Genomic DNA, 15,750 nt, shown 5'->3' on the forward strand with positions numbered 1-15,750 from the left:
AAATTTTCTATCAGTCAATTTTGTTGACATTTATTGACATCAAATATACTTCTCTTTAGCAATATAACTGCTAAGAGCCAACTTTCTAGATCTATTTTCAAAGTTCATCTTAACATATGTATAAAAATGTAGCCACTCAAAACTGACAAAAACCAGAATACTACCAGAGTTGAATCCTAAGACAAGACAAATCAGTGATTATCCACAATAGAAAGAGAATAAACAGGACTGGGGAGATGGCTCAGCAATTAAGAGCATTTAGCTGCTCTTCCAGAGGACCCAGGTTCAGTTCCCAGTACACACATGGCAGCTCACAACTGTCTGTAACACCTGTTCTAGGGGATCTGAGACCTTTACACAGACATATGTGGAGTCAAAAGAACCAATGTACAGTCTCGAAGGTACCATATAGTGCCTTCTGGTGGCCTTTTAGGATCTTTGTGCTTTCCTTCAGGCCCACAACTCTCAGGCAGCAAGTGAGTTAGAGGTCATAGGGATTTAAATTTAAATACAATGGCTTGGGCTTAAATACAGCTTCTACAAACTACTTGCTCCTCAGCTAAAGACTGTGAGTTGAGACCTATGCAAAACTTCTACTTAACCAGGTGCAGCAGTGCACGCCTGTGATCCCAGCACTCCAGAGGCACAGACAGTTGGATCTCTGTGAATTCGAAGCCAGCCTAGAGAGTGGGTCTAGGACAGCTAAGGCTTCATAGAAAAAGCCTGTCTCCAAAAACAAAAACAAAACAACAACAACAATAAAAAAAACAAAATTCTGCTTAGATTTCTAGTAGGCACAATTCAAGAACTCTAAAAACAAAGCATTACTAGCAACCATAGACCAGCAGGATTGCGACCCCTGTGGGGGAGTCAAATGACCCTTTTACTGGGGTTGCCCAAGACCATTGACACAGATCTTTACATTATAATTCGTAACAGCAGCAAAATTACATTGCAAAGTAGCAACAAAAAATAATTTTATGGTTGGGGTCACCACAACATGAGGAACTGTATTAAAGGGTCGCAGCATTAGGAAGGTTGAGAACCTCTGCCCTAGCCCCTTCGTGCTATGGGTGTTTGTTCTGTGAAGCATTTGTTTCTAGTCCCAGGATGACTATCACTGCAGGGCTGAGCAAGAGAGGCTGTGGATTAGAGTGTTACTCGACCTGTGTCGTACTCCTCTTCATCCCCAATGCTGAACACAGGCTTCACCCCTCGGTAAGGCCTGCCCACTCGGTCACTGCTGCTCACATGCCTGTATTCAAACAATGTGAGGAAGGAGACATCACTAAGAAGTAATCACAGATTCTTAACTAGACATCGTCTGATGTTCCGACAAAATGTCAGTGGTCTTTGCCCTTCGCAGAGCACCCAGAGCTTTAGGACAACTATGCTAAGAAAACTGAAGGAAGACAAATCGCACATGCAAAAAGGCATGCGCCATCATGTGCAGCCAAGTTAAATAATTTCAGTGCTCCTACTTAAGCCACTGGCTAGATGCTCTGGGCCGGGGAAGTTACTTTCGAGTCGTTTCTTCATTTGAAAACCTAGTAACAGGATTTCGCCCTTCAGGCTTCTGTGAACATGAACCGCGCTATCCCTCTCCCCTGCGGAGCACCTTGTCCACAGTGGCTGTGGACGTTTACTGCCCAGAGCCAGCACGGCACCAAGAACCCCGCAGGAAGGCGCAGGGCTCCTCCGATAGCTACAAGCTTCTCAGCGGGGTTCCTCATTTTTATCACTGCTGCATCTGTCTCCTTCCATACCAAGATTCTACTTCTTTAGCACAAATTAACATGTTTCAGTAAAATACTGCACAGTTCTGGGGGAAACCGATTCCTTTGCCAAATAACTACCCATTACAAAGGCTAGAATTGTTCGTCATCTCACATAAAAACACTCAATTTTTCCATTTTCCAAGAGTTTTAACCTTATGTAAAAAATCATCAATTAAAAGTCTTCACTTAAATAGACTTAAATATTTACTTGTAAATCAAGCCACCTCACAGCAGGCAAACACTAACTGCGTTAGAATGGCAGATCCTCTTAGAACTACAAGGTAAGTTAGCCTGCACTTAAATTTTCATTGAGTTAGCAGTCAAAAATTTGTTAAAACATTTCTAGTGCAAAATTATACCATAAGCTATCAAACTACATTCATTAGGGAGCGTCAGAGTTTAAGTCTAAAATGTCCCCAGAGAAACCTGTGGTATAGCTTTTTCCCAGTGTGCTGCTGTTTGCAAGGTGGCAGAAACAGGAGGCAAGGGCTAGTGGAAGGCCTTCAAGCACTAGGTTTATTCTGCGTGTGTGTGCACGCATGTGAGTGAGAATATGCGTGCATGCGTGCGTGTTAAGCCACCATGCCCAGCTTCTTTTTTAATGTAAGTTTCTAGGATTGAGCTCAGGTCCTCGTGTTTCCAGGGCAAGCATTCCACTGACTGAGTTTCTCCCTCATCTGCAGTGAAAAGTATAGAACAAAATAATAAAAATTTCTGTGACATTTCTTTAAATTCTCACAAATTTATTCAGTGCTGTTTTTTTTTATTTATACTGGTTTGTTTGAATTATCATTTAAAGGTAGTATATTGATATTTTCAGAAACATCTACAGAAATAATTTGAACAAGTTTTAACTTGCTGAGCTCAGAAATTAACTTCATTCATTCAAACTGCTAATTAAATTACACTTTCAAAACAAATACACCTATATTCGGACCACAGAAAAGTAAAAATAAAATTAAGAATTTAAGATAAAAACACATTTAAACTGCCCTGGAGGCCAACTCAACGGTCTAAAAGAACAATTCATGAATAGATTATAGTTCCTCAAAATAACTATTTTCTTTAAAATAGCCTAAGGTAAATTTTAAAAGTTGTCTTATAATTGCTTTGTGTAGGAAGACTGAAAAATATTCAAGTTGATTCAACTATTATTTTTAAATGCTGTTTCCAATCACTGAACAATACTGAAATGATGAAAAAGTAAACCCATAATTAACCTAATGGCTTAATTTCTATTCAAGTATGATCAGGCTCTTTAAACATTTGACCTCATTATTGGTTGTGTATACACAGACAGGCACGCGTGGCATGGATAAGTGGAGATGAGGTCAACTGGTGGCCCTTGCTTGTCTCCTCCCGCCGTGTGGGCCAGGGATCAAATTCAGGTAGTCGGGTGTGGCCACAGGTGTCTTTAGTTGCTCAGTCATCTCACAGACCTTACACTTGCTTTTGTAAATGTTCACTTATTGCTATATTAAAATCCTAATTTAAAATGAAGAAAAATTCTGCAAGAATGAAAATTACAATTACAATACAAAAAATTACAATACAAAGTTGGTAGTGCTCCTTTGTTTAACCTAATTTGAAGACTTGGAATTTTAAACCTTAAATCTAATCATCCACCAACCGCCATCTTACTGGGAACAGATAAGAAAATGGGATTAGACAGTAAAATGGCTCCCATGATCTCCTTTAGGAAAATCCAAATGCAGAACCCTATAATTCTTTCAAACAGATTTCTATGTGTTTATTCATCAACCTAAATGCTTATATCTTATTAAGAAAATCCTGAAAATATTATAAATTTACATCAGTACATGAGTTAACATTTTGATGCCGGTACTGTGGCTCACTGACAAAGAACATCTATCAGCATGTTCACGACCCTTGGCTTTTTAACTCCAGCATCAGGTTTTGGACCATGAACTGTTTCTTGATTTAGGTACTGTAATTCTGCATAAGGGCAAGCAAGAATGGTGAATTATTAGAATACTAATGCCCGGCTTATTCCTCACTCCATGAATACATCACCTTTCCCTGCTTCAGAATAAAAACTGTAGAATTTATAAAGTCCTTGGGTTTGAGCAAGTTTGATTTTCATCTGAGGAACAGGAGTTAGAAACATGCAAGGGAAAGAAAAATTAGGCACAAAACAAAACGTCCACAAGCAGACTGAGAAAAGGTTAGCTTTACAAGCAGCAGTATGAAACTTTAGCCAAGCTGGCTAAGACCCACAGACAGACAGCACGGGGCTCACAGACAGACAGCACAGGGCCCACAGATAGACAGCACACGGTCCACAGACAGCACGGGGCCCACAGATAGCACGGGGCCCACAGACAGCACAGGGCCCACAGACAGACAGCACAGAGCATGCTAGAGGGAACGGGGGTGATTCAGTTGAGCTGCTCTACTCATTGGCTTACCGCTCTGTACATGATCTGTCTGGCCAAGGAAGATTGAAAGACATTCTATAGCAAATCAAGGCAGAGGACAGAACAAAATGATTATAAAAAAAAAATGCAGCAGCTTTAGAAAATACATAATAAAATCAGTTTTTCAACCCAGCACACACATTATAAAGAAAATATTTCAATCATCTCAAGCACAAAGGAAAATAATGAAAAGCCAGTTGTATGTTATACTTCACCAGACAAGTCTTTTCATCTTACAGTTATTGTTTGTCAATCTTAAAAGTAAACAAGTGTACTTTAAAACAAAAATTTTAATGTTCATACTACAAAATGTAGCAGCAAAAGTTTGGGGATTCAGAATTACTATATGAGAGTTTAGCTTTTGAGAGCAGATATAACTTTACTGAGCAACAAATCTACCTGGCTCCATCAAATGCGTTAATATTTATCTTCAGACTATTGTAGATGAGGTACAATTTTTAGATTAGTGACGCTGACCTATTCATTGTCTTTGTACTTACTAAAGACAATACATTTTTGTATGCATTATACTAGAAAGAGACATTCAGGTCTTAAAATCTAATGTTTCCGCTTTCCCATGATGACTGCAAGGAAGGCAGGAGAGAGCCATCACACGCTAACGTGCTCATGACCAGGCTTGCACAGAAATTAATTCTGTATTTGAATCGGAAAGAATCTTTCCATTTTTATCATTGTGACATACCATCATCTACAAAGTTCACACCTGAGAACTGAGCAATCAAGTTACAGACATCACAAAGGTATCTCAGGATACGTAAGTTAAGTTCACAATTTGGGGTTTGGCCACACTCACAGCTATACCAGGCTGGAGAATGTGCATACCTGAAGTAGACTAACACAAAAAAGTGTACCATATACTCAGAACAAACAGCAAAACAAATATTCTTAAAGTTGCCTGCCAGCTGTTCACCATATCCTTTTTTTAATTCATGGGAAAATGGCATTTGTTTATATGTTTAAACACATTCCTATAAGACATGAACTTGGTAAAGTGGGATCCTGTTGTATTGAGCATGAGCAAATTAGGGTTTTAAATTCTTGGAGATGTTCCTGCTGTGAAATAACTGTGTTTGGTGGCATTTGGGAAGCAGCTGCTAAATGAACTGTGAACTCCTGACATGGGATTTTTTTAATGAACACACTGAGGGACAAACAGATGGATCTTCCACTGGAGACTAGGAGGGGTTTGTAGAACAAATGTAAGCGGTAAGCACAGCCTTGGAGCTGTGATGAAATGATCAGATCTGACAGAAGATGTGTGAGCCCATTCTACAATACTCCAACTAAAATTCATTTACTAAACAGATCTTTAGTTTTAATTTTCATCATAAGTTCATACTGTATAAGAAACTCACCGGTCCACAGGAGTTGATGTATTCTCAATAAAGCTGATGACCTTTTCCCTGACATTAACAGATTTTGTCTTTAGAGCCACAGTCATTTTATTTACAAGGGACTTCATCCCTCTATCATTTGAGCCATTACAAGATTCACCCTGAAAAACAACAATATCGATGAACCTCTCTCCAGATAAACAGCGCATACATGGCTGCTAGGTTATCTACACTTTAGACAGAACTGCATCCCCACCAAATTCACGTTGAAGCACTAAAATCCAGTGCATCTCAGAATGCCATTGTAGTTGATCAAAGAGCCTTTTGAGCAAAGAAACAATTGCAACTAAGTTAGGTCACGGTAGGTTCAATTCTCTTTATGGGGGAGGGTGTACATTTTCATATTTTCACATATGTGCAGGTGTTCACCTTTCCACCTTCTCCTCATATGGCCCTTACTCTACACACACATGCCCATGTCTCTCCCCTTGAAACGAGTGGGCTAGAGGCTGGGAAGATGGCTCCGTTGGTAAAGCGCTCACCATGCAAGCTGGACAATCTCAGTTTGGGTCCCCAGGACCCATTTGAAACCAAAGCACAGCAATATGCATCTATAACCCCAGCATGAGGATAAGGAGGAGGAGGGCCACAGGGGGATGCCCAGCATTGACCACCTAATCTATCTGACTAGTAAGCTCCAGGTTCAGTAAGAGGCCCTGTCTCAACAAGTGTAAGTTAGAGACTAAGACAGACAGATGTCAACCTCTGGCCTAGACATAAGCATGCACACATGGAGCAACGTTTATAACGGAAAAACGTGGAAAGTAATATAAGAATTTAGCAACAGGGTATTAACCAAATAAATTAGAACACACACTGGAATATTATTCAGCTCATCTTGTTTACCCAGAGGATCAAGGTAAAAGCAAATTCTCAGAGCAGCTTTCTCTGCAAATAATGTAACAATGATCTGTTTTGATCACAAAGCTGAAGACAAACCTCAACATATCTATACTGTACTACTACACATATTCTTGCTCACCTAGTGGTCAGGCCCTTAGTAGAAATGTTCTGCTATCATTTTATTGCACAGGTGGAGAAACCACAGATGAAAGGTCTTACTAGAAATCATAAAGAGGGGAAATTGTACAGATGAATAGTGGACCCAAGAATGGCAGAGACCTCAGTTCAAATAAATTAACTGTGCTCCTGTATAGCAGTGTTATGTCTCTGTTTTACAGAGTAAACATTTGTAAATGACTATTATTTGTTAAGAAATTGATGTAATGACAGCTAATTCTACTGTCAAGACTTTTTTCCTAGATGTACTTACTCCCTATAGCAAAACCTCACAGTAATTCACCTCACAATAACGAATCATCGAATATAATAGCTGGCCAACTTTTTACTTTCTCCACCATCATGCCATTAACTTTGCAATAATTCATTGAGTACTAAGTATTTCTGACATCTTTTCTGTTATGCTAGAGGTTTGGGGACTAAGCACCTTTTCTGGAAACTGATCTACCATGGTCCATACTTGTACTTACATCGACGGAACTAATACTGCTCCTTGAGCCTGAGGTACTGGCAATCCAATGGCCATATCCACTTTCTGGTCCCTCCACGTTTATGTCTGCCAGGTGCTGCTGAAGGGCTTCAAGCAAAAGAGACAAACAAAACAAAAATGGGAGACTCTGGAAATATCAAATACCACAGAAGTATAACAAACACATCACAGCTAAATGAAAATGGATCAATGACCTACTCAACAAATGTGTTATCCTGCAGCCCCACCAAGGAGAACTCCAGGCCACAGCAAACCTTCTTTTCCATCTCTCTAAAGCCCTCTGCAGAGTTCCCATAGTGATGCTGAGAAAGCAATCTCTCAAGTACTAACAAATAATATATGCAGAATTTCAAGACATGAAAAAGTCACAGAAAAGCTGGGAAACACAATTTTCCCCCTAACAATGTAGGCTGAGGCACTAATGGTCAGAGAAAGAGTAATGGAGGAAAAAAACTTTATACTTTAAAAAGTCTAGAACTCTAGACTGTAGCTGGCCATGGTGTCAAACACCAATAATCTGATTCAGGAATCTCAAGAGGAAGAACATGAGTCTGAGCTACATGGAGTGCTTGGGTCAGGCCAGCTTAGGCTAGAGAGACAGAGCAAGACCTTACTTTATTTTTAATCTAGTAGATACTACAAAATAATGGTCTTTCTGAACACTCCTGAGAATTATATGACTAGTCACTATCTTCTGTATTGTGTTATCGGGATTTCTAATAACTATAGGCAAGGAGTCAACACTTGTTTAACAATATCTTTTTTTAGGCAGGATTTCACTATTGTAGCCCTGGCTGGCCTCAAACTGGCAGAGAGCCATCTGCCTCTCTGACTTTGGAATGCTGCACTTAAAGCTGCCCAACCTTGAACGACAACGAAGTAGTTTTAAAAAAACTTTTTGAGTCAGGGTCTCATTTGTCCCAAGCTGGTCTCAAATTTGCTAGGTAGTGGAGGGTGACCTAGAACTCCTAATCCCCCTGTCTCCACCTCTCCAGAATGCCGGGATTACAGGTAGGCTGGGGAGGAAATCCAAGGGCCTTATGCATGCTGGGCAAGCAGTCCATGAGTTGAGCTAATAGTAATAGTCCCTACTTAGACTTAAGACACACATACACATGCACCCACACACGCATGCATTCACGCAGAGCCACACCCACATTTTCTGTTGTTGACAGTGGTTAAGTTTTTTATTTGTTTGGGTCTTTTCTTTTTATTGGGGGGGTGCTGTTGTTGTTTGTTTTTGAGATGAGGTTTTGCTATATAGCCTAGGCTGGCCTGGAGTGCACCATGTAGCACAGTCAACCGGCCTCAAACTTCCTGATCCACTTAAAAGGTTGAGGCAGGAGGATTAGGAGGATAAGCTCGGTGATAAAATGCTTGCCTGGCATGCATGAGCCCCCAGGTTCACTCCTAAGTAGCTTGCAAGATAAAAGCAAAAAGGTTTTGAAGTAGAAGCTAAATAAACACATTTATTTATCTAATAGCCTATCTTCACTCATCTCAATGTTATTTGTTATCTGTGTGTTCTGAGTGCCTTCTCTTTTCAGAAAATGCTAAATGACTGGAGACAGAACTTACACATTAACCAGTTCCGTAACTCTAAATCAGCTCTAATGAAAAGTAGGAGTAATTAAATTAATTCATTAAAGGCTTACCCATAAATCCTCCACTGGCAATACTAACATATTCTTTGTTTTTCTGTAATAAAAGACAAAATGTAAGTTATCAAAAACTGCAGTTTAGTTAAAGCTCCAGATAGTCCTAAAGCGTTGGCAAACACAACACACAGTTATATATTACACTTCTAGCATACATATTGTGTTTCTTGATGGACCGGACTTCGCAGCACAGTTACATGTATGATCTCCCATGTTGTAGGAGCTGGTGCTTGAGCAAAGAAGGGGACAGCGCCAGTGTCCACAGTATGACAGTCAAACCAAACCAAATGAAAAGACCAAACCAAATGAAATGACATTTCAGAATGTAATCAAAGGAGGTTTTTAAAGTTTCAAATATTTTGTGTCCTTTATTAAAAAGAATATAAAAATATCACAGGTGGTTATAAAAAGGAAAATGACAGAAAAACCATTTTGCAAAGTACTAAAAATGTTTTAGAAAGACAGATGTGCTTTCAAGGCTATGTCCTCAGGATCTCACATCTGAGACCAGCCTGGACTACATTAAAAAAAAACAAAAATAAACACGCACACACACACACACACACACACATACAAAAAAAAAAAAAAAAAAACCACAACACAACATAAAACAAAACAAAACAAAAGTCTAGGGCCAGAAAGATGGCTCAGCAAGTAAAGGCACTTGCCACCAAGCCTGACAACCGAGCTTGATTCCCAGAATCCACATGGTGGAAGGGAAGAACCAACTCCACTGTGTTATATATCATGCATGTATGTGCACATTTGTGCATACATGTAAATAAATTAACATGTCATTTTAATTAAAAACAAAAATACACAATGGATTCAAATTATGGTAAAACAAAGGATGAATGGAGAGAGAAATGACATCAGATGAACAACAGTAGCAAAATACAGACTGTGGGGACCTACACAGACAGACTAATTGGGTTGTTTCAAAAAATACATGCAGAGATAAAATAAAAACCTGGGGACCTATAAGTTAAAAACATCAACAATGACATGTTTTAGAACCTAGGAAAAGCAAAGAAACTTGAACACTAGTTATATTCTTTTTTATTCTAAAGAATGATGGTATGATCATGCTATAAAGATTTTATAACAGTCTTTCTCCACTTAAAAAAAAATTACCTGGGTGTGATAGCACACACCTTTAGTTCCTGCACTTGGGAGACAGAGGCAGGCGGATATCTCACAGTTTGAGGCCAGCCTGGACTACAGAGTTGAGTTCTAAGACAACCAGATCTAAAAAACAAAACAAAACAACAACAGAAAAACCTAAAAAACAAGAAAAGACTTAAAAAAAAAAAAACCCAACCTTACGTATATTTGTATAGGTATGTGCACACGAGTGCAGAGACATCTGAAAGAGGTGCTGGAAACCAAACTCAGATCCTCTGCTGGAATGGCCCTCATCCTTTACCACTGAGCCATTTCTACCTTTATTTTTCTTTATTTATGTGTGTATGTGGGATGTGTGTGTATGTATGTTTGAACTTATGCACATGTGCAGGCAGAAGCTAGAAGTCAATCACTTGCCACCTTTTTTGAGAAAAGGTCTTTTTGTGAACCTGAATCTAGCTGAGTGCTCCAAAGATCGTTCAGTCTCTGTCTCTACCTCCCACCACTCTAGGATTACAGGCACACACCGTCACATCCAACCTTTTTATGTGAGTGCTGATCCCAGCACTCAGGAAGCAGAGACAGGAGGATATCTGAGTTCAACACCAGCCTGGTCTACAAATCAAGCTGCAGGATAGCCAGGGCTGCACAGAGAAGCCTTGTCTCAAAACACGAAACAAAATAAAAGCCCTCTGCCAAACACCTTTTTCTTCTCTGCCTTTTTCTTTTAAAGACTTCAGTGTTAAAAGACTTTTCTGAAACCAAATTCCTTGGGAAATACAATAGAACTAGAAATGGATCAAGATCAAGTGGCTGTGAAGGATCAAGGCCACTGTCTCCCTGGTTCCACAGTTGTGGATGCAACACAAATGGACCTCAGTGTGGGAACTACCAAAAAAGTAGCAAACAGACAGCTCAAGCCATTGAGGCAGATGCTCAGACTGTGAAGATCACCAACGCACATTAGCTCTGCTAGACAGACACAGCTCAAGCGGGAAAATGACAAAGTATGTTACGGGTAACGGGTATGTATATGTATATATGTATATACGTGCATATATATACATACATGGATGCATACAAACAAATATCATATATGTGTATATGCCACAGGTAATGGGTGTATATATACATACATTTATGTATAATAAAAACAAAAAAGAATCAAAATAACTTTTACAGCTACTATTAAAAGTTCTAGAGCATGAAGAGAGAAAGATTAAGAAAAAAGAGTAATCTAGGACTACATTTTGATCACAGAGAAATCCAGTTTATTAAGGAAACTCATCAACACAGTGATAGATAGCATAGTTGTTTTCCTCCCTGGAAAAAAATAATCACTCCATATACCACATCTTACACAAAACAGATTCTATGTGATTTACAACTTAAAATTTAAAAAATATCATATGAGCATGTAAGAAAAATATTGAGAAAATGATCTTTCCTAATATACAAAATCAAGAAGCTGTTACAAAAATACAGCTAAATCTGATCGAGTATATAAAAGTAGAAGAACATTAGTTGTGGGTTTCCTCAAGGTGTCAGCAATAACCAAGCAAGCTGCGATGATCTACACAGGCGTACCTGTAAAAAGTGGGCCAGGACCATGTTCATATACATGTCTTCCTCCTCTCTGCCGCTGCCCATAAAACAGAGGTGCTCCCCACCGGCTATGGAGCCGGACTCAATGGACTGCTTCTGTGCTTCCAGCAAGGACTTTACTGACTGTGCAAACTCGGATGGATTCTGGAGCATCTGGATAATTTTTTAAAATTAGAAACTTGGCAAACATATATTTGTAAAACCACAAATACATTTCCAAGCAAACTACTAACATTAAGCATAAAAGGAATAAAAAATGAAAAGGCTTAAGTAAGTAAAGTTCCAGGGATAAAACTTTATATATATATTGAAAGAAAGGCTGAGAAAAAATACTGCTCAGTTAGAGGGAAAAATTGTTTCGTGTGTAAGAATGCCCAGAAACAGTAATTCTTAGGGCTGGAGCACTGGCTGCTCTTCCAGAGGTCCTGAGTTCAATTCCCAGCAACCACAAGGTGGTTCACAACCATCTATAATGAGAACTGGTGGCATTCAGGCTGAACACTATATATGTAATAAATAAATAAAATGAATCTCAAAAAAAAAAAAAAGAAAAGAAAATGTTCCATGGCAAAAGAACGTCCTAATTAAAAAAAACAAAAAACAAAAAACAGTAATTCTTAGTCATGATCACAAACAGACTTTAGCTCTGAACAGAGCAACTACAAACTACACATCAAAACAGTTCTGTTTTTCAGTTTCCACTTACAAGGCACTCCATACATTTCTTAGAAGACATGAGAAACACTAGAGACCATTTACTTATCATCTCCTTTAGGTATTGGGAAAACAAAGATCAAAACTCATTCCTTATCCACAATGAACTAAATATGCTGATAACTACAAAAATTCTAAGTTATTATTGCTGAAGTCACATACATTAAAAAGTACATTAAAAAGCCAATGTAAAAATGAACATATCAGAGAGAAGAGCAATTTCTTGTATTAGTCTGAAGACTGTTACATGTGAGTGACTGCATCTACATGTGTGCACCAACATATACAGGTGTTCATGGAGGCCTGAAGAGCAGTCAGATTCCCTGGAACTGGAGTTATAGGCAGCTGTAAGCTGTCATGTGGGTGCCGGGAAACAAATCCAGGTCCTCTGCAAGATCAGCACATGCTCTTAACCTCTTAGCCATCTCTCTAGTCCCAAGGGAAAAGCAACTTTAAAAAGAGAGGGAAGAGGTGTTTGCACCTTACTTGATTACCTCTATTTGCAGTCATCATTCTAAAAAACAAACAAAAACCCCATGACTAGTAACGCTCAAGAATGCTCATGATACAAAGCATGCAGATACATGCAGTCTTGAGGTATAAAGTACTTCAGGTTTTAAAAGTGCAATAAAATCTCTATGTCCATATCCCTCAACCCAAGAATTCTACTTTGAAGAATCTACTTTACAGCACTATTTACAAAACTATACAAAATATTTGTAAAGTTTTCAACAGCAGCTTTGTAATACAAAAACTGAAAGTAATTTAAATATACATTAGTTGAGCAACAAACTGTGGAAACATCTATACCACAGACGTCTAAGAAACACTAAAGGAAATGTGCTTAAATGGAAAGGTCTCCAAGGAAAAAGTAAAAGTAGCAAAAGAAGAAACATGTACATATGTATTATAGGCGAGGACTGGGCAAGCCGGTAACAGTGCTGGTTCGGAATATTCTCTGAAGTAAATGTTAATTCATGAAAATGAAGGTATCCATGAATTATGAGTAAGTTTTAAGAACAAGCATGACCCTAGCTTATCAGGTCTCATCAGGACTGGCTGCAAAGTCCTCCTCTGTGGCCTAGAAAGGCTGCTCCTCCCTCAGGGGGAGGGGAAGGTCAAAGAGCCAGCCGCTGAGTTCATGTCAGAGACAGTCCCTGTACCCCTTACCAGGGAACCCACTTGAATACTGAGTTGCCATGGGCTACATTGGAGCAGAGGTTCTAAGTTATAGCCATACATGGTCCTTGGTTGGAGAAACAGTCTCACAAAAGACCCCTGTGCCCACATATATTTGGTCCTTGTGGAGCTCCTGTCCTCTCCAGGTCTTACTAACTCCCCCTTCTTTCATATGGACTTAGAGAGGGGCAGGGAGGAGATGAGGGAGGGAGGGAGGGCGGGATTGGGAGGGAATAAGGGAGAGGGGATAAAGTAAAATATAAAAAAAAATTTAATAAAAAAAAGAACAAGCATGAAAGGAATCAAGGAGGAAGAGGCATGGCATTCATGCAGAGGACACAAATAGGCTAGCATGTCCTTTCTCAGTCATTCTGAGCCCTACCTTCATTTTCTGTTAGTTTCCTCTCAAAACCACCTAGCTCTTAGACACATCCTTCTGGCCCCACCCAGTACCAACATTTCCAGACAAGATGAGGAGAATGGAAGGCTGCATATTCAGCTGGAGGGGGCAGTGAGTGGGGGTGGAGGGTACCTCCCTATTCCCCTCTGCTCCTACTTCTGAGGCTCTAACAACCTCTGGCTTACATGGTGCCAGTCTCAGTGCTACCAACAGCTCTAAGCATCTCTTATGACCATATTTATTTTACCCACTTCTCCAACAGAAGTGACAGTGACTTTAATAACTGAGCCCTTATATGTCAGACACAACTTTGCCTGTGTATTAGTTTGTTATATATATATTCATAAACTTTAAAGATGGCTTACAGCAAAAACTTCTAGCATTGTTATCCAATTATGCTAAGAGCTCATACTTTCACAGTACTTACTAGATGCAAGGCACAATGCTAAGTGATCTGCCTTGGAGAAAACTCCCAGTGAGTGGAGAATTCACTGACATAACAATAGAAGAACAGTGAGCCACAGTTAACAGATGTCACTGACTTTATGATGACAGCTGACTCTAGGAGAAAAGGAAACTCAAGCCCTTCCTTCCCCCAGGGCAGAGACTGTGTCAGAAGCAAAACAAAAGCATCCCCATTGGGTCATGTAAATCTAGTTATGAGCCAAAGGGAAAAACCACTCTGTCTCTTAGAAAACATTTGATGTGCACTTATACTCACCAGGTCTGAGTCTAAGTGGAATGCAGTTGACAAATGCCCAGCATTATACTGTTCTGCAGGACGGCAGTCCACCACAAAGAACCGGACTCCTTCCTAAAGAGGAAACAATATTTGACGTTCTGGAATTGGACATGCAGCTCACATCACATGACAGAATAGTAAAATGAAACCAGAAGAGGGGGAACAAGTTGTTTTTAAATGGACCTCAGAAGGAATTAGGAGGCCCTAATTTGTACAAACAAAAAAGGAACCTTTAGGATCTAGATATATTTTTAATGCACTGAGCTTGAAAGTCTCAGTATGTAGCAAGAGTCTGGCAATTTGAGCTAAAATACTAAATATATTGGAAACCAACACTTTATTAAACAGTGCTAGATAAACTGTTATTTTCAGGTCCACAAACTCACCGTCAATCTAAAGAACTAAATGTTTTTCTTGTATATGGAGGAGCCAGGTTCATATGTGTCTAGATTTTTTGTTTTTGTTTTTTTCAGACACAAGGTTTTCCTGTGTAGCTTTGCTATCCTGGAACTCCCTCTGTGGACCAGGCTGGCCTTGAACTCACAGAGATCCATGTGCCTTTCTGCCTAATGAGAGCTGGGATTAAAGGCATGCACCACCATGCCCAGCTTCATGCGTCTTTTTAACTTGTACTTTATTTTCTTTTTAATGTCACTTAAAACAAGGAAATATGAGTGATTGTTTAAACACCCAGATACAAGATAAAGATACAGTAAGAAGTTCAACCAAAAGGCAGTCTTATATCTAAGCCTCATATCCAGGCACAATCTTGGAAACACAGCACATACTCCAAAGCTTAGCTATGGCACTATATTTTAGCACATACTGAGAAAGCTCACTGATTAAACCCACTCATATTTTGATGAAGACTATAACAGAAAATCATGACTTTTGGGGTTTTTTGCTTGTTTGTTTTCAAGACAGGGTTTCTCTGTAGAGCCCTGGCTCTTTCTGAAATTTGCTCTATAGACCAGGCTGGCAATGAACTCAGACATCCACTTGCATCTGCCTCCTGAGTGCTAGAATCAAAGGCATGTGCCAGCTATGACATATTTTCATAAGTCTTTTTTGCTTGCTTTATGGCATTAAATCATATAATTCAGGAAGCTGTGTAACAGCCAGAATTTAACTGTCAGAAGCTAAATCATTCATACAGTGCCATGGTCAGTTGCTTTAATGGCCTGTG

The 15,750-nt window shown here is 39.4% G+C and overlaps 1 protein-coding gene across 5 annotated transcripts in view; it reads right to left on the bottom strand.

The window, feature by feature from the left end:
• The window catches only part of Tbc1d23 (TBC1 domain family member 23), a 54,784-nt gene that overhangs the window by 6,536 nt on the left and 32,498 nt on the right, over positions 1–15,750 (bottom strand). For 4 of the 5 annotated variants that reach the window (XM_060370576.1, XM_060370578.1, XM_060370579.1 and 1 more), the window contains 7 exons: positions 14,544–14,636; positions 11,512–11,682; positions 8,797–8,839; positions 7,122–7,228; positions 5,593–5,732; positions 4,208–4,252; positions 1,167–1,255 (listed from right to left, as the gene is read on the bottom strand). In XM_060370576.1, the coding sequence (XP_060226559.1) occupies positions 1,167–1,255; positions 4,208–4,252; positions 5,593–5,732; positions 7,122–7,228; positions 8,797–8,839; positions 11,512–11,682; positions 14,544–14,636 (688 nt within the window). The remainder of the gene's footprint in view (positions 1–1,166; positions 1,256–4,207; positions 4,253–5,592; positions 5,733–7,121; positions 7,229–8,796; positions 8,840–11,511; positions 11,683–14,543; positions 14,637–15,750) is intronic. The other variant, XM_060370577.1, reaches the window with a different exon arrangement.

Source organism: Meriones unguiculatus, chromosome 17, assembly GCF_030254825.1.
Source record: "Meriones unguiculatus strain TT.TT164.6M chromosome 17, Bangor_MerUng_6.1, whole genome shotgun sequence".
Taxonomy (NCBI): domain Eukaryota; kingdom Metazoa; phylum Chordata; class Mammalia; order Rodentia; family Muridae; genus Meriones; species Meriones unguiculatus.